The 25112-nt window shown below is 40.6% G+C and overlaps 1 protein-coding gene across 3 annotated transcripts; it reads left to right on the top strand.

Annotated features, from left to right (window-relative positions):
* UBXN8 (UBX domain protein 8) lies at positions 1 to 21836 on the top strand. 3 transcript variants are annotated; one of them, XM_044225433.1, is made up of 8 exons: positions 1 to 114; positions 4113 to 4235; positions 7114 to 7181; positions 11304 to 11426; positions 13083 to 13220; positions 14871 to 14912; positions 17840 to 17914; positions 21587 to 21836. In XM_044225433.1, exons 1-8 carry the CDS (start codon positions 27 to 29, stop codon positions 21782 to 21784), a joined length of 855 nt encoding a protein of 284 aa, XP_044081368.1. In that variant the 5' UTR covers positions 1 to 26; the 3' UTR covers positions 21785 to 21836. The 3 variants fall into 3 exon arrangements, with proteins under 3 accessions (XP_044081368.1, XP_044081367.1, XP_044081369.1); XM_044225432.1 differs by having other exon boundaries at positions 7111 to 7181; XM_044225434.1 differs by lacking the exon at positions 13083 to 13220 and having other exon boundaries at positions 7111 to 7181.
* The last annotated feature ends 3276 nt before the right edge of the window (positions 21837 to 25112 follow it).

The raw sequence follows: 25112 nt of genomic DNA, 5'->3' as shown, positions 1-25112 counted from the left end.
CCCCCGGACGCTGAGCTTCTGCCAGCATGGCTTCTCGTGGGGTCATTGGGGTTTTCCTCCTCTCTGCTCTCCCCCTCTTGTGTCTGGAGCTCCGGCGTGGGATCCCCGATCTAGGTAAGTGTTGGCTTTTTCCTTCTGGCGCTTACAACCGCATAACCTTCCCACGAATGTTGCGTCGAATTCCTGTCTCGAGGCCGCCGCCTCTACGGGCGGCGTGGACTACAATTCCCAGGCTGCATCGCGCCCGCCTCTCTCTCTTCCGGCGCCAAGTCTCCGGGGAGCGAGACTCCCGGGGCGCTGGGGGTAGCTGGCTGTTTTTGGCGGAGAAGGTGGCCTTCCAGTTTTGCGTGCAAGGGGAGAGCTGGCAGAAAGCACAGGAACATACATAGACACTACTTGCAGATTGTTTTGAACGCTCACAAGGAAATAGGGTGGTGTGATGTAGGCCTTCCGTGGAATTTAAGGAAATGATACGGAGTCAGAGCCAAAAACATTCTAGACAAAGGGAATTGTGACGTGTCAGAGGAAAGGGTGAACATCACTGTTCATGAATCAAGGAGACTTAGGGGGAGAGTTTCTCGAGATAATAACATTCACTGAGCACCTGTTAAAAGCCTAACTCTGTTATCTCATCCAATCTGTATTATAACTATGGAGGTGGTTACTGTTACAATCCTCATTTTATACTTGAGAAAACAGACTTAGCGGAGGTTGAGCGCGTCCCTAAGGCTTTGAGTCCCTGGAGGAGAGTCCGGCTAGCTCAGTCAGCGGAGCATGCGACTCAATCTTAGGGTTGTGCGTTCAAGCCCTGCGCTAGGCGTGGGCATAACTGGATAGTCAGTCAGTGGATTATGTGGAGAATGTTTTGGAAGGAGACTGTAGTGGAAGCAGTGAAGCAAGTGAGGCTCTTGAAGTAGGCAAGTAGTGATGATGGCCTGGAGTAGGATAGTCGATGAAATGTGCACAGACTTAGAATATTTACAAAGTGGAATCAACGGGATTTGTGGATGGATTTATGGAAAGGAGGGATTCAAGAATGACTCCTACATGTGAAGTTGGACAACCCTTGGTAGTGGATAGTGCCAGTGATAAAGGGAAAACTGAGAGGAAAATGGACTTGAGAGTCAGTCCATTTTGGGATATGTTAGTCATGGGTTTACATGCATGTCTCCCTCCGTGTGTTCAGTTTTTAAGTTAGAGACCATGATAAAACCTAGCTTTGTATATTTCTTCTCCATCTCCCCAGCCCCCAGAAGTCAGGTACCTAGAAGTGTTGCTGAAAATAAGAACTTAAAATAAAATGCTTTTAAAAAAAAAATCTGCAGAGCCCTCTAGAAACCTCCTACTCAGGCTGTATTGGAATCTAACAAAAGACCTTTATCCAAATTACATAAGGAAATGTTAAATTCACACTTAGCTATTCTTTTTTTTTTTAAGATTTTTTTAATGTATTTATTTGACAGAGAGAAATCACAAGTAGATGGAGAGGCAGGCAGAGAGAGAGAGGGAAGCAGGCTCCCCGCCGAGCAGAGAGCCCGATGCGGGACTCATCCCAGGACCCCGAGATCATGACCTGAGCCGAAGGCAGCGGCTTAACCCACTGAGCCACCCAGGCGCCTCACACTTACCTATTCTTGAATTTACCGCTCCCTTGCATTTACAGTATCCACCTCTGTTAATTTAGACTCTCTTCTACTTCGCACTTAACGGTTTTTCTTTTTTAAATTTTATTTATTTGTTTGACAGAGAGAGAGTGAGAGAGGGAACACAAGCAGGGGCAGAGGGAGAGGGAGAAGCACATTTCCCGATGAGGAGGGCGCAGGCATGATCCCAGGATGGTGGGATCATGACCTGATCCAAAGGCAGATGCTTAATGACTGAGCCCCATGTACTTAACATTTCAGTCACTAGTCAATGAGAAGGTGGTTGCAGCAGGAAATCTCCTCACATAATCAGCTCTTAGGAAAATACAGTTTTTGAGTTTTAACTCCTTTCTGCTAGAAACCTCTGTCATTTGTGAACTGATGGTGGTTTACTTGGGTTTCTTTTAATTTAGGTAATTTCAACACCCAGTGTGCTCAAACAGAGTCACATGCTCTACTGACTGAGCCAGCCAGGTGCCCCTACTTTATTTTCTTGATACTCATCCTCCAAATATCCAGTAATAGTAGTTAAGTCTATTTTACAAACCATATGTCCCCGTGCAATGGCTGCAGGGGTGATTACATGGAGCAGTACTTACAGACACTAATACTCAGCCGGAGCAGCTAATTGAATTCCTGGCTGGAAAATTAGAAATCCCAGACCTGTTCATTCACCTGGGTTGTATTTTTGGACAGACACTGAAAAAATGACTCCTATCTTTTTCTAGGATGTAAAAGCCTTCATTGCCATTTTTACTGGTACTTACAGCTAAATATATTAATGCTGCTTCCTCACATTTATTATTCTTTGAAGTGCCTTGTACGTGGGCTCTTGAGAATAAGTACCAAAAAAATCAATTTAATATTTTTTTTTTACTTCAAAGATGTGCACACATATCTAGTTCTTTTATATTCCCATATGACATTTGCAAATTGCTTGCTTGTTAGAACAAAAAGCAGCATAATGGAACATAAATCCCATACCTGAGTGGTTTCTCTAAATACCAGTGCTGTAGGTATTAAATTACTTTTGTTATACCCTAGGTTTAGTTAGGTGTTGTTTTGAACAACACTTGGGTCAACAGCTAATGCTGGCAAAAGTTGGAGGACTGTGAGGCAAAACAAAACAGTATTTCTTTCTTTTTTTAAAAAATATTTCATTTATTTATTTGAGAGAGGGAAAGCAAGCACAAGAGTGCACCAGCAGGGTGAAGGGTGGAGAGAGGGAGAAGCAGAATCCCTACTGAGGAGGGAGCCTGATGTAGGACTCAATCCCCAGACCCCAGGACCCTCTGAGATCATGACCTGAGCCAAACCAACTGAGCTATCCAGGTGTCCCAAAACAAGTATTTCTTTAAACAACGTTAAGTTGCTATTTTTTAAAAGGAAACATATATATCAGTTTTGAGTTAAAAATGAAATATTTATGCACCTGGCCTATTCAGTCCGAAGAATGTGTGGCTCTCCATCTCCAGGTTGTGAGTTTGAGCCCCACATTGAGTACAGATATTACTTAAACAAAAATTTTTTTTAATTAATTAAAATAAATGAAATATTTATTACAAGTGTGGTCAACTATACTTCAAGAAAGAAAGAAATATTTAAGTATGTATATATAATTCCTTCTTTAATCTTTAATTGGACTGATTACCTGCCCTGATTATGCCTGGTAACTTTTGAGAACTACCAAACTAAAAACTCTTGGAGGTAAGAAAGCATTTTTTCTTTTTAAAGATTTTATTTATTTGACAGAGATCACAAGTAGGCAGAGAGGCAGGCAGAGAGAGAGAGGGGGAAGCATAGAAAGCATTTTTAACCCAACTTTGTATTTGTTCTCTCACTATTAGCAAATAATGTTACATAAAATACAGGTATTTGTTACATTTTTGCTCATCTAATTTTCATCTTTATTCTTAAAATAAGACGAAATACTGAATTTTTACTTATTTCTAGGTGAACATGTATGTATATAGTAATTTTATTTGCAAATGATGGAATAAATATTCAGAAGTAGAGAAGTATACAGTTGTATAATTTATGAGAAATATGAATTTCATGTTTCAGAATGACTGTTTTTAAATAGAATGAGAATTTGACAAGATGATACTGTGACAATTTAATTCCTGGTGGGATAATTTCCTTTCCTTCTCTGGATGGAGGGAAACCAGAATTTATTCATTATTGATAGTCATACTGTTTATGATGTAGCCAGTCACTTGAATTATACATATATTCCTGAGACAAAAGCTATTCTAAAATTGTTTTCTGAAAACTCGTTCTGGCAATGACAACCATCATGATTTTAGGTCACAAAGGAGACTGTATGAAAAAAAATCACAAGACAGTTGCATAAATTAACTTTTACTATACCACTCTAAATTATTTTAATGCCTTGCTATTTATTATTAGTTTCAAGAAAAGTGTTTTGAATTTTAATTGTACTTTTTTTTTCTTTTTAACCTTTATAAGGCGTTAAAGATCTAGTTTTGCTGTGTGGTCGGATTTTCTTACTGCTTGCTCTTCTTACCTTAATTATTTCTGTGACTACCTCATGGCTTAATTCATTTAAATCGTCCCAAGTGTATCTGAAAGGTAAGTTTATTATTTATGCTACCCTTTTATAATTTTCTACTCAAGTTTCTTTATTGATTCTAGAACTTTGCATAGTAAGAACTACTTACTGTTAATTGGTGATGTGCAATTTCAAGGTAGAGTCATCATTACAACTTTTGTCTTGATTTTTAATGGACTATAAATCCCCATTTTTAAAAAAAGATTTCTTTATATATTTTTAGCAAGAGGGAGAGAGAGAGACAGACGGAGAGACCACTCGTGCCTGCACATAAGTGGGGGAGGGGCAGAGGGAGGGAGAATCTCAAGCAGACTCCTCCTTGAGCATGGAGCTCTACACAGGGCTGGATCCCATGACCCCAAGATCACTACCTGAACTGAAACCAAGAGTCTGACACTCCACCAAATACACCCACCCAGGCACCCCCATATCCAACATTTTATTTGAAATTGTACATTGTCCTTATACATGCATTTGAAATGATACCATTTCTATGTTGATACATTGCAAATTCTCTAATTTAAAATTGTGCAGTTTATTTTTTTTAAAGATTTTTTTTTTTTTTTAAGATTTTACATATGTATTTGAGAGAGAGAGCATGAGTCAGCAGGCAGCGGCTGAAGGAGAGGGATACTTGGACTCAAGGCTCAAATCTAGGACCCTGGCTGCAGTCATGACCTGAGCCAGAAGGCAGACTTTTAACCAACTGAGCCAGCCGGGCACCCCAAATCATGCAGTTTATTTTTTTTTTTTAATTTTATTTTATTTATTTGTCAGACAGAGAGGGAGAGAGAGCGAGCACAGGCAGACGGAGGCAGAGGGAGAAGCAGGCTCCCCGCCGAGCAAGGAGCCCGATGTGGGACTCGATCCCAGGACGCTGGGATCATGACCTGAGCCGAAGGCAGCTGCTTAACCAACTGAGCCACCCAGGCGTCCCATTCATGCAGTTTAATTGTTCTTTGGTGCTTTCAGTTTATAAACTATTAAACAAATAGTAATTGTATCTACCATTACTTCATAAAGGTTTTTCAACCTAATTTATCTTTCATTTCACTTTGTCAGTTTTCCTTTACATACCGCTTACTCTTAACTTTAGGAAACCGGACTTCTTATTTTGAGAAGTAAGAAGTTTTACTTTTAACTCTTAAAAGCTCTTAACAATGTCAAAAGTGGCTCATTTGGTTAAGCGTCTGTCTTCGGCTCAGTTCATGATCCTGGGGTCCTGAGATCGAGCCCCACGTCAGCCTCCCTGCTCAGTGGGGACTCTGCTTCTCTTTCTCTCTGTCCCCCGCTTGTTCTCTCTCTCTCGCTATCTCTGTCTCTCTCAAATAAATAATTTTTTTAAAAAAGAAGTAATTAAGACTGTATAAAGTGCTAGGGCCCCTGGGTGGCTCAGTGGGTTAAAGCCTCTGCCTTCGACTTGGGTCATGATCTTGGAGGTCCTGGGATCGAGCCCCACATCGGGCTCTCTGCTTGGTGGGGAGTCTGCTTCCCCCTCTCTCTGCCTGCCTCTCTGCCTGCTTGTGACCTCTGTCTGTCAAATAAATAAATAAAATCTTAAAAAAAAAAAAAGTATAAAGTGCTTAATTGTCAGACTTTCTTCAAATGAGTAAAAAATAAGCTTGTCTATATACTTTGTCTTCCCCAAATTTTAATCCTCCGTATTTTGTAAAGATTTGTATGATGAAATGTATCAAAAGCTCAGGGGCTTTAAGGATAACAGCCCCTTGAGACTCCTGGTTGGCTCAGTCAGTAGAGCATGTAACTCTTGATCTTAGGGTCGTGAGTTCAAGCCCCACATTGTGCATGGAGCCTACTTAAAAAAAAAAAAAAAATTAAAGCTCCTTAATCACCTGTTATTGATTTATTTAGAAGCTATACTCTTTGTTTCAGAGTCAGGAGGGAGTCTTAAGATCACTAAGTCTGATTCATCACATAGCAAGTTAGTGGCCAGACTAGGCCTTCTGATTTCCTGTGTGCTTTGCTGCTACCCTAATCTTTCCTTCATAAATCTGAGGAAACACTTAATGCCAGGAGAGAAGGTAGTTGACAGAAAGGAGTGTTCCTATTTAAAGAGCCAGGCAGGTTAATGGATATATTTTCCAAAAATATGGATAATTCCTCAAGGGAATACAGTTAAATTAATTTAAATGAAACTTGGTATAGGCGCCTGGGTCAGTCAGTCCGTTAAGCTACCATTCTTGATATCAGCTTAGGTCTTGATCTCAGCCTTGTGAAGTCAAGCCCATGTTGGGCTCCACTTAAAGTAACTAATTTAGTATACCCAGAATGAAAAAGGTCATATAACAGCAAAAATCGTTTCTCTTGCAGTTCAGTGGCTAATAACCTAATATTGGTTCAATCATCGGAATTGCCAAACACACCCCAGCTTCAGAGTCTAGGCATGTTGCATTTATTTTTTTCTTAATATTTTATTTATTTATTTGACAGAGAGATCAGAAGTAGGCAGACAGGCAGGCAGGCAGAGAGAGGAGGAAGCAGGCTCCCCGCTGAGCAGAGAGCCAATGCGGGGCTTGATCCCAGAACCCTGAGATCATGACCCAAGCCTAAGGCAGAGGCTTTAACCCACTGAGCCACCCAGGCGCCCCTCCCATAATCATTCTTGAAGCCTCCTCACCCAAACTATACATAAAATATCAATACATGTGAAAGAACTTTTGTTTCAGAATAGACCTTTTCTTATAGATTTTACTTGTGGATTTCTTTGTTTGAACTATCTGCATATATCTCATTTTCATTATTTCAAAAATTACAGTCTGTTTTTTGAAGGGTTGTCTCTCTTGAAATGTTATCTACAGACTGTTTTCAGAGAAAAGAGCATTCAGTTTATCATATTTGGGAATTAAAAAGCACTTTTATGTTTTGCTGTCTTAGAAGAAGAAGAGAAGAATGAGGAAAAACAAAAACTTGTCAGAAAAAAACAACAAGAGGCTCAGGGTGAAAAGGTAAAGTATAATTTTTAGAGAGTATATATAGAGAGAATACAGAATATCTGGGGCATTTATTTATTTAGTTATTTTTAAAGATTTTATTTATTTATTTGACAGACAGAGATCACAAGTAGGCAGAGAGGCAGGCAGAGAGAGAGGAAGGAAAGCAGGCTCCCTGCTGAGCAGAGATCCCGACTCGGGGCTCGATCCCAGGACCCTGGGATCATGACCTGGGCCAAAGGCAGAGGCTTAACCCACTGAGCCACCCAGGTGCCCCTATCTGGGGCATTTAAAATTGAGGTCTATTGCTTTCTATGTCTGTGCTTAGATTTTTTAAATTATTGAGGTCAAATTCACATGACCTAAAATTACCAAATTAAAAAAAACAATTTAAAATGTACAGTTCAGTGGCATTTAGAACAGTCACAGTGTTGTGCAACTGTTACCTCTGTCTAGTTCCAAAACATTTTCTTTATTTATTTGACAGAGAGAGGAAAAATGCAGACTCCCCACTGAGTGCCACTGAGTGCAGAGCCCAATGCAGGGATCAATCCCAGGACCCCAAGACTGACCCAAGCTGAAATCCAGAGTTGGCCACCCAACCGACTGAGCCACCCAGGCACCTGTGCTTTCTATTTGTATGAATTTATCTATTCTGGACATTTCATATGAATGGAATCCTATAACATATGACCTCTGTGTTTGTCTGCTTTGACTTAGCATAATGTTTTCTGGGGTTCATCCATACACAGGTATCAATACCTCAGTCCTTTCTGTGGGTGAATAATATTTCATTATATGGATATATCAAATTTGTTTATCTATTCATTTGCTGATTGACATTTAGGTTTCCACCATTTAGCTATTATGAATAGTGCCACTATGAATATTTGGACACAAGTCTTTGAGTACCTGTTTTCAGTTCTTTTGGGTACATACATAGGAGTGGAATTCCTGGGTTATATAGTAATTCTATTTTTAACTTTTTGAGGAACCACTGAACTATTTTCTTGGGGTAAATAATACTTAGCTAGCATATAACCCGTTTAGTATGCTATTGGATTCAGTTTGCTAGAATTTGTTGCACCTATATTTATAAGAGATACTGGTCTGTACTTTTCTTTTCTTTTTTTTTTTTAAAGATTTTATTTATTTATTTGACAGAGAGAGATCACAAGTAGGCAGAGAGGCAGGCAGAGAGAGAGGAGGAAGCAGGTTCCCCGCCTAGCAGAGAGCCCGACGCGGGACTCGATCCCAGGACCCCGAGATCACGACCCGAGCCGAAGGCAGCCTGGGTGGCTCAGTGGGTTAAGCCGCTGCCTTCGGGTCTGTACTTTTCTTGTAGTGTCCTTCCCTGTCTTTGGTGTGAGGATGATGTTGACCTCATGGAATTAATTAGAAATTGTTCTCACCTCTTTATTTTTTGGAATATCAATAGGATCAGTGTTAATAACTCTTCTTTAAAGGTTTGATAAGGATTCACTTGTGAATCCATCTAGTCCTGCTCTTCTTTTTGGGGAGGTTTTTAATTACTGATTCAATATTTTCTGTTGAGATTTCCTATTTCCTCTTCTTTATTTATTTATTTGACAGAGAGAAAGAGAGATCACAAGTAGGCAGAGAGGCAGGCAGAGAGAGAGGCGGGGAAGCAGGCTCCCTGCTGAGCAGAGAGCCTGACATGGGGCTCCATCCCAGGACCCCGGGAATATGACCTGAGCCGAAGGCAGAGGCTTTAACCCACTGAGCCACCCAGGCGCCCCTCCTATTTCTTCTTGAATCAGTTTAGGCAATTTGTGTTTCTAGGAATTTGTCTATTTTATTTTGGTTTTCTGATGTGATGGTCTACAATTGTTCTAATACTGTTTTTCTAATCCTTTTTATTTCTGTAAGGCTGGTAGTAATATCCTCACATTTCTGATTTTAATTATTTGTCTTCTCTTTTTCTTCATCAGGTTAAAGGTTTGTCAGTTTTGTTGATCTTCTTGAAGAACCAATTTTGGTTCTGGTTGTTTTTCTGTTCTATTCTTTGTTTAGTTTGTTCTTTTTACAGTTTTTTAAGGTATAAAGTTAACTTCTTCATTTAAGATCATTTTTAATTAGATGTTTACAAGTATAACTTTCCCTCTGAGCACTGCTCAGAGCATTGCTGTAACCTATTCAAGATTGTGTTTGATAGCTAGGAATTCCATTTACTGTGGATGATCATTTTACACTTATTTCTTGACCTTGAACTGTCAGACCGAGGCAGTTGCCAGATTGATCATTAACAAAATCTTTGTGAAAGCAGGGACTCATGTGGACTTTCATCTAAATATTAAAAACATAGGGGAGCCTGGGTGGCTCAGTGGGTTAAAGCCTCTGCCTTCAGCTCGGGTCATGATCCCAGGGTCCTGGGATCAAGCCCCACATCGGGCTCTCTGCTCAGCGGGGAACCTGCTTTCTCCTCTCTCTCTCTGCCTGCCTCTCTGCCTACTGGTGACCTCTGTCTGTCAAGTAAATAAATAAAATATTTTAAAATAAACAAACAAATAAATAAATAAATATTAAAAACATAAAACTATTTCTTTATTTATTTAATTTGTTTGTTTTAACAAACAAGGGCACTAATATTTTGGTACAAGGGCACTAATATTATGAAAGCTACCAACTTGTTTTCAACTTGTTATCAATATGTTTCAGCTTCTAAACAACTTGTTCTTCTGGTGAACAAATAACTCCTTTTAAAGTAAACAAGTGAAGGCTGAAAACAAGTCACAAGAGTAAAAGCCTCTGTATTTGTTGGGAGATGGGAGATTACTACATTTGTAACAACCCTAATCTGAATTTAGAACAATAAAAGTGTCCTTGCAAGATCTTTCGTAAGAAATTCTCTTGTAAATATTTGACCTGTATCATGTTATTTCCAGTAGAAGTGACTATTAATTGTAAAGCGTTGCTTGATAATTAGTAAATTATAGGGACATCTACATGCCAACTATCTGTTAACCAGTGTCTGTAATTCCTTTTTTTTTTTTTTAAAGATTTTATTTATTTATTTGACAGAGAGAGATCACAAGTAGGCAGAGAGGCAGGCAGAGAGAGAGGAAGGGAAGCAGGCCCCCTGCTGAGCAGAGAGCCCGATGCAGGACTTGATCCCAGGACCCTGAGATCATGACCTGAGCCGAAGGCAGCGGCTTAACCCACTGAGCCACCCAGGCGCCCCGGTGTCTGTAATTCCTAAAGGTCTGTAAAGTTAGGATTCTTTTGTTTGGCAGAAGTCTTTAACCCATTGAAGTTCTCTCTTTGGACAAAAGATAATTAGTGTCTCTGTATAGTCTATGTATGTGGATGGTGAAGGACCGGACTTTTGCAGATATGTACCTGCTGATAAGTAAAATTTTTGAGGCTTGGCATTGTAAAATGGTGATTTTTCTCTTCTGATACTTGGTTGATAGTTTGATTTGGCAAAGAACAGATTAAAAATCCCTAGAATTTTGAAATATTGCACCGTTAACCTAAAAATTCCAGTGTGATTTTTGAAATTCCTGTTTCTCTCTCTCTTTTAGTCTCTATTTTTCATTTTAATTCCAAAGATAATGTTCAACTTTACTGTGATTAAGCTATTCAGTGAACGCTCTTCCAAGCAACTCCATGTGTTGGGCATGCTTTCAACAAACCGTTCTGAGTCAAAGCTCCTAGAAGTCAAGGATCCCATCCTAGGCATCTTTACATCTCTAGCTCCTAGTAAGTTTTCATAGCGCTGAAAATGCAGGACAGGGGTGCCTGGCAGGCTCAGTTGGTGGAGCGCGCAGCTCTTGATCTCAGGGTCATGAGTTTGAGCCCCACGTTGGGTATAGAGATTACTTAAAAAATAAACTTTACTGGAAAAAAAAAAAAGGAAAAAGAAATGAAAACACACTAAAGGGATAGAGGCAGACTCCCAAATAAGCATAAATATAGAACATTTGTTTTTTATCAGCATTACGTATGAATGCAGATTTGTAGAGAGTGTTGTTGAAGTGGAGGCTGCTGCTTTTTGGGCAAAATTGAGTTAGTATGAGAATACAATTTCTTCTCCTGGTTCCTATTTATTACTTTATAGACAACATAAAATCTTAGGAATGGCATAATAACAATGCCTCTTTTTTTTTTGAACAGGCCAGCAGATACATAGAGAAGGTTCTAAAACCTCACCAGGAAATGAAGCTGAAAAAACTGGAAGAACGCTTTTATCAGATGACGGGTGAAACCTGGAAGTTGAGCAATGGCCATAAGCTTGGGGTTAGAAAATATCCTCCCTCCATATTTTGAGTTTGGCTATTATGTATATGCAATTGGTGTATATTGTGTGCAATGGATAAGTACGTACAATGTATATCACATATTGAATTTTTTATTTTCAAATGAGGTTAAATTAGTAATATGGTCTGTTTTTTGGGAGTCTTTACTGATCGTGATTATACATAGAGCATATCTGTGTGTCAAAGGGCTAAATGCTTTTGATGCCGAAAGAGCGTATAACTTAGGTGCTTGATAAGCTTTAACATAAGGTAGTCTTTTTTTTTTTTTTAAGATTTTATTTATTAGACAGAGAGAGAGATCACAAGTAGGCAGAGAGGCAGGCAGAGAGAGAGGGGGAAGCAGGCTCGCTGCCAAGCAGAGAGCCGGATGCGGGGCTCGATCCCAGGACCCTGAGATCATGACCTTAGCTGAGGCAGAGGCTTAACCCACTGAGCCACCCAGGTGCCCCTAACATAAGGTAGTCTTTGAGAGAACTGTTGACTAATCACCATATTTTATAGGAGGAAATTCAGATCTTTCCTTAACTAAGATCTCCCTGGTACCATAAGCTTACATTTTGCTCATTATGTTTGACTCTGTTTCCGTAAAGCCAAATTAACCTTTGGCTCTTTTTTTCCCTTGCCACTGAGTCTGAATTTCATCATTTGCTACTGGAAGTTCAGAGGAACTTGTTACAGATAAGCATGTGTCTGAGAATCTGGCAATTATTTTGCACAGAAGAAAGTTTTAATGGATAATATTAACAAAAAGTAATCTTTATGATTTCTGGAATAAAAAATCCTTTGCCTTCTAAAGTGATTAATTCAAAAGAAAGATGAGAGTTTGAATTTGAGAACTTAAGCATGTTTATATATAACAGGATACTAGGACCACGTTCAGCTATGAAAGTATTTCATGGTCACATACGCAGACCTGTTTTTACATACATGCTCTATTTCCACAACCTTTTGAGGCATAATCCCTTGCACTGTCTTGCTTTCTTTAATGAAAGGAGAAAAGGTTATCATCCAGGTTTTCTTCTTTCTTCCATCCTACTGAAAAACTTGGGGATCAGTTAAAATGGAAAGATCCCTCCAGCCTTATATCTATCAGAGGGAGCCCCAGAACTGGATAAGGGTAGTTTCTTTTCTTTTCTTTTCTTTTTTTTTTTTTTTTTTAAGATTTTATTTATTTGACCTAGAGAGAGAGTGCACAAGCAGGGGCAGAGGCAGGAAGAGGGAGAGGGAGAAACAGGCTTCCTGCTGAGTGGGGAGCCTGTCACAGGGCTCAATTCCAGGACCTTGGGATCATGACCCCTTCCGAAGACAGATGCCTAGCCCACTGAGCCACCCAGGCGCACCAGCTTCTAGAAGATGTTAAGCTCTATGTGTTCTTGTCTAAGGAGATAATACTTTAAGTTTCTGGGCCACATAATGACTAAATCCCCCCCCCTTTTTTTTTAAGTGGGCTCCCTGCCCCATGTGAGGCTTGAACTTATGATGGAGTTGCTTGTTCTACTGACTGAGCCAGCCAGGCGCCCTAACTAAATTCTATTTTTTACTGAAATGCCATTGGGGTAAAAGAAAGAACCACTGTGAATAGAATAAAGTTGGTAATAGAGAGCATTTAGAAATAGTCTGTTGTTTTTTTGACTAGGGTGACGAAGATTTGGTGCTGGAAGATGAGAGCCAGACAGCTTTTAAAACATCAAACAGAGAAGCAGCAAAGAGACGAAACTTGCCTAAGCTGTTAACCAAAATCTCGCCATCTGCTGAGCAGCCCACGCGGAAGGAGGTTCATTCCTAAATGCCTACTCATGTAATCGTATCCCTGTGCGATAGGCATACTGCTGTCTGGGCCAGGTGGCGCAGTGAGTGAAGATTAGGACTGGCTTTTGATCCAGATGGTGTCTTCCCACTACCCTGCAAAGGGATCAGCTTCATTGAGAATCACTCTTCCTGCTGGGTATGAATGTTCTGAACGCCACGCAGAAAGAAGATGTAAAAAAGATGCTAATAGGTTTTGAAAATACTCAGTTATTTCTGACGAGGGAATCCGATTAGGTAGAAATGAAAAATATAATGTTTATTAACCAAAACATTCCTACAGGTTGCTAAGATACAATTAAGCCGTATTTAGCAAGTGTCATTTTTCTCAGTGGCCTTGCTAGGAAAGGGGTTAGCAACCATTCACTTTGGAACAGTGCTCAGATTTATTATTCCTTCTGTTCTTTCATATCTTCAGTCCCCAGTTAACTCTTTTGGAGGTGGCAAAGGTTGGAAATAGGTCTCTTTGCACTAACTCTTAGGGAAAGCTGGGAGGCCGTATTTTCCCTGAAAATAGTTTCTAATGTGTTGCTTCTCTGTCTGAGGTTTCTTGGTCCTTTAATGGGGCTTGAAGATGGCAATCAGGTCACTGAACTGTTTCTAGCATTTCAAAAAGATCTAATGAACTGTATGAACTAATTTAAAATCCAGGATTCTTTGCTTTTTGTCCATAACATGAGTTGTCTCAAGTTGATGGTAAATTTTGGTTGACTATCACCTGTGCTTTTGATATCAGAGAAAAACAAACGGTTTATTTGATAAAATGCAATTCATGCTGGTTAGATAAAATTCTATAAAACATGAGTCTGCGGTATTAAAAAACAAAAAGCATACCTAAGGGGAAATTGTTGGCAACTATTTAATGAGAGAAAATGGTCTGAACACCTGGTTTTGTAATGGCTAAATAGAAATAGGAAAGCAGAGTAAATCATGAAGACAACCAAAGTGAATGGTGGTTATCCAGTCCCTTAGAAGTGCCAGTCAAGAAAAATATGCACTTGGGGCGCCTGGGTGGCTCAGTGGGTTAAGCCGCTGCCTTCGGCTCAGGTCATGATCTCAGGGTCCTGGGATCGAGTCCCACATCAGGCTCTCTGCTCGGCAGGGAGCCTGCTTCCTCCTCTCTCTCTCTGCCTGCCTCTCTGCCTACTTGTAATAAATAAATAAATCTGTCAAATAAATAAATAAAATCTTTAAAAAAAAAAAAAAGAAAAATATGCACTTAAGATGTGATATATATGCACATATGCACATAAATAATTTGGGGGTGTCTATTGAAGTTAATATTTATCCTCTGTTTCCTTAAATAATATATTTTATACAGTATCTTGGAATATCATAAAAATAAGATTCTTACATGTGCATGGATGGGTAGCTGTCAGCTCACCTCCTGTTACTATCATCTGTTCAGCACAGAGTTGCTTCCCCAAAAATGTTTATTAATTGAGCTCTTTCGTATTACATATTTTTTATAAATATCTATTAAAAGATTTCATTAATCTTAGATATGCCTGAACTCTGTATTAAAAGGAACTCTTCTTGCTGGCATTGTTTTTTGGTTTTTGTCTTTTTTCCTTTCAAAATGTTTACATTCCTCTTACAAATCCCAATTTATCTTTAGGTTCTTGATCTACCTGAAGAACCTCCTGAAACAGCTGAAGAAGTAAGCTTATGTTTTTCCCTTTGGAAATTATTTTCTGTTTTGTTTAACGTCAAGTGAGTACCTCTTATCTCGGTTTGGGTTTAGAAAACAGAGCGTGTAGGGGATTGCATTGTAACTAGGTCAGTTTTGAATGTGGTGTCATCTCCAACCCCTCCACTCCGTCCTGTTTTGGAGTTTGGAGCCCACGCACGGTCCGTCCCCTGTCCGCTGATAGTGGGGCTTTAAGAGCCCTCCCACTTTGTGGGGCAGAGAAAGGATACACGGGCTTTTCCAAACTTGAGCTCAGCAAAGGAGTTATTTATTTATTTATTTAAAGATTTTATTTAGTCATTTGACAGAGCACAAGCAGGCAGAGCTGCAGGCAGAAGGAGAGGGAGAAGCGGCCTCCCTGCTGAGCTGGGAGCCCATCCTGGGGCTCGATCTCGGAATCCCGAGATCACCACCTGAGGCACCCAGGTGCCCCGGGAGTTACTTATTCAAACAGAATCAGTATAGGCAGATGACTTCAAATTGTAGTTTTCCCCCTAAGACAGAGGAACTGAAGAATGCAGCTACTGTGTAGATGTTTGAGTTGAAGGACAGTTTGCAGTTTTGGGGGGCGGGGTTCGACTGACCCTTTGCTCCGTGTTGGGCTGTTCTCTGCCCAGCTGTCCTACAGCCATGTCCGCTGCCTTCCTGCGGTCCCCAGGCTGAGGTCCAGAGGGGTCTCTCATGACCTGGGATCATGGGTCTTTAAAGCCCCAAAGTCCTTTAAAGCCACAAAGGAAAGCCCTGATGGTCTTAGGGCTTAGCAATGGTTAGACTCCTTAAAAACCGGTTTTGAGTCTACCGAGGAAAGGTGACCTCCCCACCGGGAGGGTCTCATTTTTATCAACACATCACAACATTTCAGTTGAGGATTTCGGATATCTGAGGAAAATCCAAAAGTCATAGTAGAGACAATGAAGGGTGCAATCCAGACACCGAACCTCCAGGAGAAACACAAAGAAAGAAAAACAACTTCTAATTCCTTTCTGTTATACCCAACAAATTCAAGTCTGCGCTGTGTCTGTCCTGACCTGCACGCTCTACCTTCTCCCTTCACATCAAGCGCGGGTTGGTATCCATGACAACCATTTATCATACAGAAGTAATTAAATATAGCTCAGGTTTAACGGAACACCTTTTATGAATTTACTGTTTTTAAAAAACATGACATCATTCCTACAGAACAGATTGGTGGGTCTTTCACTATATATATGTGTGTATGGGGTAGCTGTGACTCTATGATAATGAGCTGTAAGGAAATTCCTGTTCTGGCCAAAGCTTGCTTGCATTTCAGAATGGACTAATCGAGAGAACTAAAGACTGCATGGGTTTCTGATAGAGAAAGGGATCTGAAACATAATCCAGTTCTTAAGCAGTATACTTTGATTCTTTTAGTGTTATTTAATTAGTATTATAACCATCCATAGTGTTCTTTATTATTTTTTCTTTTTTAGAGATTTTTTTTTTTTTTAGAGATTTTTCATTTGTCAGAGAGAGCGAGCACAGGCAGGCAGAGTGGCAGGCAGAGGCAGAGGCAGAAGGAGAAGCAGGCTCCCCACCGAGCAAGGAGCCCTATGTGGGATTCGATTCCAGGACTCTGGGATCATGACCTGAGCCTAAGGCAGCTGCTTAACCAACTGAGCCACCCAGGCGTCCCCATCCATAGAGTTCTAAATAATATGGTAAAAATTTAAAAATGAGAGGACCAGCACTTGGGTGCCCTGGGCTCTGATTGTGATCTCAGGGTCCTGGGATCCAGTGCTAGGTCAGCTGCCTGCTCAGCGGGGAGTCTGTTCCTCCCTCTGCCCCTCCCCCAGCTTGTGCTCCTTCTCTCTTGCTCTCTTGCAAAATAAAATCTTTTTAAAGGGTTTCCTGGGCACCTGGGTGGCTCAGTGGGTTAAGACTCTGCTTTTAGCTCAGGTCCTGATCTCAGGATCCTGGGATCAAGCCCCACATCCGCCTCTCTGTTCAGCAGGGAGCCTGCTTTCCCCTTTCTCTCTGCTTGCCTCTCTCTGCCTACTTGTGATTTCTGTCAAATAAATCAACAAAATCTTTAAAAAATAAAAAAGGGTTTCCTGACAGCTATCATTTAATAAACATGAGAAAAAAATGACTTCCTTATCTGTTTTTTAAGTGACTTTTAATATTAACTAACAGTTTCTAGGCTCTTTTTAGCTATTTAACTGTTTAATCAGGAAGAAATGATGTGGAAACCCAATCCGTAAAGCAGATGGAGCAGAAGCTTTATCCCTGCAACTAGGACCTACTCCTCTGGGCACAGCCTACGATGATAGAGTCACTTGGGAACTTTTGTTTCCTTCCAGTTCGGTGTTTTTCTCCTCTAGATTCTGAGGTGCCACTGGACCTTCTTGGTTTGGTAGATGAATTTTGAAGCCCTTGTGCAACCTTGATATTATCTAGACAGAAGCATCTAGTTTCTGGTGTCCTCTCTGGAAGGTACCATCATTGATGTCAGTCAGTAGGAAGATGTTCTTCCATTTCAGGAGGCATTTTTATATGTAGAGTGATTTTTTTTTTAAAGATTTTATTTGTTTATTTGACAGACAGAGATTACAAGTAGACAGAGAGGCAGTCAGAGAGAGAGAGAGAGAGGGAAGCAGGCTCCCTGCTGAGCAGAGAGCCTGATGCGGGACTCGATCCCAGGACCCTGGGATCATGACCCGAGCCGAAGGCAGCGGCTTAACCCACTGAGCCACCCAGACGCCCCTGTAGAGTGATTTTTATCTGGACCTTTTTGTTGGCGGACTACTCTTAGAGCTAAATGCCTACAAAACCCCCCACAAGCTGTTTAGAATTAGGGATGTTTCATAGGAGTAGCCATTTTGGAACCGCAAAGAGCAGCAGATTGGAATTCTTACTTGAACATTTTTATTCCTCAGGTAGTTACTGTTGCCCTCCGATGTCCAAGTGGGAGTGTCCTGAGAAGAAGATTTTTTAAGTCTTGCAGTTCACAGGTGAGGCCATTTGTATTTTGAGAAATATTTTTGTTGAATTTTCTAAGTCTACTCCCGTGTGGTGGGGGAGGCCGTACCACTCTCTTGTCTGGGTTTCCCTTCAGGGATGGTCAAGGGCATTTGTATGTACTCGGTGTTGCAGAAATTTGGATAATTAGGTATTCTGGATTTTTTAAAATTAATTAATTAATTTAAAAAGATTTTATTTATTTATTTGACAGAGACAGATCACAAGTAGGCAGAGAGAGAGAGGAGGAAGCAGGCTCCCTGCTGAGCAGAGAGCCCGATGTGGGACTCGATTCCAGGACCCTGAGATCATGACCTGAGCCTAAGGCAGCCGCTTAACCCACTGAGCCACCCAGGCGCCCCTAATTTATTTATTTTTTATTTATTTTCAGTATAACAGTATTCATTATTTTTTTCACCATATTCTGGATCTTTTTGAACTGTGATTTTTGCATTTTTTTCCCCAGTTCTTTTTTTTTTTTTTTAAATATCTTATTTATTTATTTGATAGAGAGAGAGTGAGACCACAAGCTGGGAGACAGAGACGGAGGGAGGGGAGAAGCGGACTGTCTGCTGAGCAGGGAGCCCGATGCAGGGCTCCATCCCAGCACCCTGGGATCATGACCTGAGCCGAAGGCAGCCACTTAACCAACTGAGCCACCGCGTGCCCCTTTTATCCCGTTCTTTTCCTATTTTTCATTTTTTTTTTTTTTAAAGATTTTATTTATTTATTTGACAGAGATCACAAGTAGGCAGAGGCAGGCAGAGAGAGAGAGGAGGAAGCAGGCTCCCCACATAGCAGAGAGACCAACATGGGGCTACATCCCAGGACCCTGGGATCATGACCTGAGCCGAAGGCAGAGGCTTTAACCCACTGAGGCACCCAGGTGCCCCTAAATGGTTTTTTTTTTTTTTTTTAGTTAATTACATTTTCACAGCTGGGTAGATAACGATGCTCTCAAATCCCTAGCAAGCAGCCAGTCTTAACTTTGTTCCCATTATCCTTGATTGGTTATTAACTTACGCCCTATTGCTTATATGTAACTTTCAGATCATTCTTTAGGGGTCATTTCCTTTTGTTCTAATAGAGTTTTTTTTCTCATAAACAGTGCTGTGTTCATTAGCAATAATTTGGACAACAGAAAAGCAGAGAGAAAAAAGATTTGATCTGCAGTCTGATGCCAAGGCCAATTGCTAATATTTTGGTGTATTTCTATTTTTAAGTGCGCTTAACTATGCACTGTATTAGAAATATATCTAAATGGTTTTCTGTCATGATTGTTGCATTTAGCTTTTTATGACGAGCATGCTGTGAACTATAATGGAAAATGCTGATGGATTTGATTACATAGAAATGCAAAATTCTGTAAAGAAAAAGTTCAGGGGTACCTGGGTGGCTCAGTCAGTTAAGCGTCTGCCTTTGGCTCAGGTCATGATCTCAGGGTCCTGGGATTGAGCCCCACATAGAGCTCCCTGCTCGGTGGGGAGTCTGCTTCTCCCTTTTTCTCTGCCCTTCCCCACAGCTTGTGATCTTTCTCTCTCTCAAGGAAATAAATAAAATCTTACTACCAAAAGAAAAAGAACAAATTCAGAAAGTTAAAACTTTGGAAAAAATATTTTATATCTACATATGATAGTCATTTCTTTATAGGGAGTATACTAATCAAGGAAGAGGTAAACTCAGTAGAATGACAGATTAAAAAAACAAAAAAACACGAAGGAGGGCACCTGGGTGGCTCAGTAGGTTAAGCCTCTGTCTTCGGCTCAGGTCATGATCCCAGGGTCTTGGGATGAGCCCTGAATCAGTCTCTCTGCTCAGCAGGGAGCCTGCTTCCCCTCTCTCTCTGCCTGTCTCTCAGCCTACTTGTGATCTCTCTCATTCTGTCTGTCAAATAAATAAATAAAATCTTAAAAAAAAAAAAAATGAAGGATTTCCTAAAGAAAAAAAAAGTGACATAAAAATGTTAGGCCTCACTTAGAATCAAAGAAGGGCAAAATAAATTGGGACAGAATTTTGTACCTATCAGATTGTCAAAAATAAAAAGAAGAGTACTGAGACGCCTGTGTGGCTCAGTCCATTAAGTGTCTGCCTTGGGCTCAGGTCATGATCCCAGGGTCCTGGGATCAAGTCCCACATAGGGCTATTTGCTCAGCAGGGAAACTGCTTCTCCCTCTGCCTCTGCCTCTGCCTGCCATACTGTCTGCCTGTGCTCACTCTCTCCCTCTCTCTCTCATAAATAAATAAAATCTTAAAAAAAATTTAAAAAAAAAAAAGGAAAAAAAGAGTACAAAATTTTGGGCAGTGTGTGGAAAAAAACAGTGATTCTCATTAGTTTTTCCTGTGAATACAAATTGGGCCACTGTTCCTATGGGATAATTTACTCATATTATCCTTTTTTTTTCTTTTTTAAAAGATTTTATTCACTTATTTGACTCAGAGAGAGATTAGTGAGAGAGTACAAGCATGGGGAGCAGCAGAAAGAGAAGGAGAAGCAGGCTTTCCGCTGAGCAAGGAGCCCGATGAGGGGCTCCATCCCAGGACCCCGGCATCGTGGCCTGAGCCGAAGGCAGACACTTAGCTGACTGAACCCACCCATGCACCCCTCATAATCTTTAAAATATATCTTTTGGTTCATTGCTTTCCCTGTTCATGCTCTCTCTCTGACAAATAAATAAATAAACATCTTAAAAAAAAATAAGACAAATGATCAACGATATAAGTGTTCATATGGGGATTGGTTGAATGAAAGTGTATCCAGGGGCGCCTGGGTGGCTCAGTGGGTTAAGCCGCTGCCTTCGGCTCAGGTCATGATCTCAGGGTCCTGGGATTGAGTCCCGCATCGGGCTCTCTGCTCAGCAGGGAGCCTGCTTCCTCCTCTCTCTCTCTGCCTGCCTCTCTGCCTACTTGTGATCTCTCTCTGTCAAATAAATAAATAAATAAATAAATAAAAGAAAGTGTATCCAAATACTGGAAGATTATGAAGCTTTATAACCTAGAAGAATGGAATATCAGTAGGTTCTTGGATGGTAGTTAGGAGTAAAAGTCAGAGATTATCTGTAACTGATACTCCAGCTTCCCCCAAGAATATTCTAGTATCCAGCTTTCTTCCTAAGAAGAAAGCAAACAGTTCTTTGGCAGGCATTTTTAGGCAATAGGAAATGGAAGTTTTGACAGTTACTATGGAAATCTTCATAACAAGAAATGTTCTCAATTAATAGGAATAGCCCATTGGAAATTGGGCTATCATAAGGTAGTCACTGGGGCCTGGACATGTCTCTGGTAACAAAGTTCCTGAATGATTTTTGACTAGTGGCTTTGATTTTGATTGAAGTAATTTTTTTTTTTTTGCAGGTGCTAAACTTTATTCATAATTTTTAATTGAATAGCCTTTCCATTTCCTAGGGTTGGGGCTTTGCTAATTGTTAAATGCCCCTGCTATCTGTAGGTGCTTTTAGTCCCTAGGTCTTCTCTGAAACTTCGGAAAGGTATTAAAGGTACTTTGCATCTCACAGTTCTAGGCGTATTATTTTCCTGTAAACTGTAGATGGTTCTGTTTCATTACTCCGAAGGCATGATTTCACAGTGGAAGAATTATAAAATATCATGATGTTCTAGAGAGACACAACTGTGCACAGTATTTGATAGCTAAACTTTTTATCCTTTAGGTCTTATTTGACTGGATGATGAAAATTGGGTACCACACATCCCAATACAGCCTGTCTACTTCCTTTCCCAGACGCCCTCTGGAAGTGGGGGGTGACTGGTCCCTGCAGGACACAGGAATAACTGCGGATACTGTACTCAATGTGGAAGAGAATGAGCAGACAGCTAATGAAGAAAGGAGAACTACCTGTTCTCCATAAAATCAGCGATGCCATGGCCTTACAGGACAATAAAGGATTCACATTAAAATTATACCATCCCTTGATTGAGCTCAAGGAGGGAAACACTTTAATGTTGATGTCCTTGGGAACATGTGGACATAAAGGATTAGAAAAGGATTACTCTCTGCATATAATAGTTTTTGGAATGTGCCATCTTACCATGTACCAAATGTAGATTAGATAAAAATGTCTACAGTAAGATACTCAATGATCTGTATTTTTCCTAGCTGACATCATTTATCACTATGTTGAAAAACAAAGTCATACGAGACTGTTTTCTGCCTCTACAGTCCACCTTGCCACTCTGACCATCTCACAATTCAGACTCTCTAAAGTCTATTAAGTAGGAATGTGTGTGTGTGTGTATTTGTGTATGTATGTATATGACTATATATATATATAATGTATAGTTATTTCATCTTCCTGCAGTGTTATATTCATGTACTTTAGTAATACCAAGTTCAGCTCACAAGTGTGGTATAAAAAGATCTTTGTTATGGTCACTCCCTTTTTCCTCTCCTATGTGTGTTGAGTCAATTAAGTTGACTCCTGTGTGTATTGGCCTCTATTTAATGCTCCCTTTACATCTTGAGTAGAATTTTTTACACTGTATTCTTGCTGTGTTTTTGTTTCCCCAAATACATAATTCCTTAAAAGCAAGAATTGTGGGCGCCTGGGTGGCTCAGTGGGTTAAGCCTCTGCCTTCGGCTCAAGTCATGATCCCAAGGTCTTGGGATCGAGCCCCACATCAGGCTCTCTGCCCAGCAGGGAGTCTGCTTCTCCCTTTCTGTCTGCCTCTCTGCCTACTTCTGCCTACTTGTGATTTCTCTCTCTGTCAAATAAATAAATAAATAAATAATCTTTTAAAAAAAACAAACTTTGTTCTTGTTTAAAAAGACAAAATTTTAGTAATTAACAGATGGTCCTTAAAATTTGTGGAATAGTTGCCTCCTGTCCCCATAGTTTCTAACACAAAAATCATTAAGGCCATTTCTTTGCATAGCGATACATTTTTCTTTTTTTAATTTCATTTATTTGACAGAGATCACAAGTAGGCAGAGGAATTCTGGTAAAATTTTGCTTCAAAATAATGGGGAGAGGACAGTAGGTGGGGGATATATAGCTAAGTAAGTATTAAAGGTAAATGAAAGATACATTGGGTTACCTTATACTCTTCCTCCTAATTTTGTATAGTTTCCCATGATATCAACAGGCTTATGATTTTAAAAAAGGACAGTTGTAAGTTTGTCAACTGATATATGAGAAAGCTGTGACTTAAAATAGCTTTAGATTAAAAAAAAAAATAGCCCCAGGGAAAACTAACTTGAATGCTATTTCTACTTGGCCTGCTTGTTATTGTTTTTAGTAATATACTTCCGTGGAGGAATAAAATTGAAAAACTTAAAAGACCTAGATCTTACACACAGAATATTCTGAGTATTGAAACATGGCGGGCAGTCAGAATGACTGAGTGCACTATAACCTGTTTCTCTCTAGCACACCAGCCACATATCTTTAGAGAATTCTCCCAAATTGTATTATTCTTCATCTCTATTCATGCTTCACTAGTTTTTCTTTTTTAAAGATTTATCGTTTTCTTTTCTTTCTTTCTTTTTTTTTTTTTTAAGATTTTATTTATTTGACAGAGAGAGATCACAAGTAGAGAAAGAGGAAGGAGCAGGCTCCCTGCCTAGCAGAGAGCCCGATGCGGGGCTCTATCCCAGGACCCTGAGATCATGACCTGAGCTGAAGGCAGGGGCTTAACCCACTGAGCCACCAGGCAGCCCTAAAGATTTATCATTTTCTAATCCTGCGGTAGATGAAGACTTGGGGGAGAAGGATCCCAGCAAGCCACCCAGGTGTCTCAAAGATTGATTTATTTGAGAGGGAGGGAGAGTGCGTCGGAGGGGCAGAGGGAGAGAATCTCCAGCTGACTGCCTGCTGAGTGTGGAGCCCCACTGGGGTCTCCGTTGCCCGACCGGAGACATGCCCTGAGCAGAAACCAGTTCAGACGCTCAGCCAGCTGAGCCACCCATGTGTCCCATGCTTCACTTTGTAAACTTCACTGTAATGGCCTGATGTGGCAGATAACTCATTTGAGTTTAATAAATACAATAGTTACCTGTTATTGAAACAGCGTAAATCTCACTTTCGGTTGCCCCATTAATATGCCTGTGATACTAAGGGGTATTTTGTCACGGGGGAAAATAAAAAACATAAAGCCGTCTTTTTCTAAAGGGAATTTTTTTTTTTTCTAAAGGAAAATTTTTTTTAAAATGTGACATTCTCCTTTAAATGCGGGGGAGGTGGTGGCCATTGGGGATCTAGTTCTAATGAGTTAATTGTTCTGCCAGCTGAAACTGAGATCCTAAAAACACCAAGTTCTAAACCATCCAGCAGTTTTGGACTTCTACTCAGGATAAAGAAAGCTGCAAAGATTGCTTCCCTCGCTCTAACAAGAAACAGCTGGATGACACAAAAAATCACAACATTTTTGAGCCTCAGATCGCTGAGGCTGCAAAGAATTCAGGGAACCGAATTCCAAAGAGGGGTAATCCATTAGGAGGAGAGGGGGGCACACAGACCGCCCGTTCTCCCTTTGGCAGAACACGGCAGCCCTGTGGGTGTTCTACAAACAGCGAGGAAAAGCCCAGCTAAGATTTTTTTTTTTAACTTTTTTTTTTTATTTTTTTTATTTTTTTAGATATTTGAGAACATCTCTCTTTTTTTTTCCAATTTATTTATTTTCAGAAAAACAGTATTCATTATTTTTTCACCACACCCAGTGCTCCATGCAAGCTGTGCCCTCTATAATACCCACCACCTGGTACCCCAGCTAAGATTTTAAACGTGTTTAAAGACCAGGTGTGCGCTTCCGTATCGCTTTGGATGGGACTGGCTGTTGAATCTGTGGGTTTTCGCGCCAGATGGAAATGTGGGAAAACTTGCTGGAAAAAGGAGGAATTCCAGACGGTAACAGCAGAGCATTACACCTTTAAGGACCTTCTCGGTGGGGGTGTGTGGGTGACTGCAGGGTCCTGACCCGGGGCCGCGGACACGGAGTTTGCGCGCGGAGGAAAGCTCTTCCCCACCAGCCTTCCCCAGGTGTTCACGGGAGGGAGCAAGAGGGGCGCAGGAGATCAGGGCGAGCCCTCCTGGCTGCAGCAGGGGTGACTGGTGGCTGCGGAGAAGCCAGCCTAAAGCTCCGCGAGCTCGCGGGGATCCTTCTCCCCCAAGTGTTAAGCCAGTGCAGGCCGGTCAGCAGGTGACCACAGGACATTGGCAAAGATTTACTGTTTCTGGAGAA

The sequence above is a fragment of the Neovison vison genome, chromosome 11 (assembly GCF_020171115.1).
Source record: "Neovison vison isolate M4711 chromosome 11, ASM_NN_V1, whole genome shotgun sequence".
Taxonomy (NCBI): Eukaryota; Metazoa; Chordata; class Mammalia; order Carnivora; family Mustelidae; genus Neogale; species Neogale vison.
This window is presented reverse-complemented; position numbering and strand designations above follow the sequence as displayed.

Coding starts and splice junctions, on each gene's coding strand:
- UBXN8 (XM_044225432.1), top strand. CDS start 27: ATGGCTTCTCGTGGGGTCATTGGGGTTTTCCTCCTCTCTGCTCTCCCC. Junction 115..4,112: donor GCGTGGGATCCCCGATCTAG/GTAAGTGTTGGC, acceptor AACCTTTATAAG/GCGTTAAAGATCTAGTTTTG. Junction 17,915..21,586: donor TTAAGTCTTGCAGTTCACAG/GTGAGGCCATTT, acceptor TTTATCCTTTAG/GTCTTATTTGACTGGATGAT.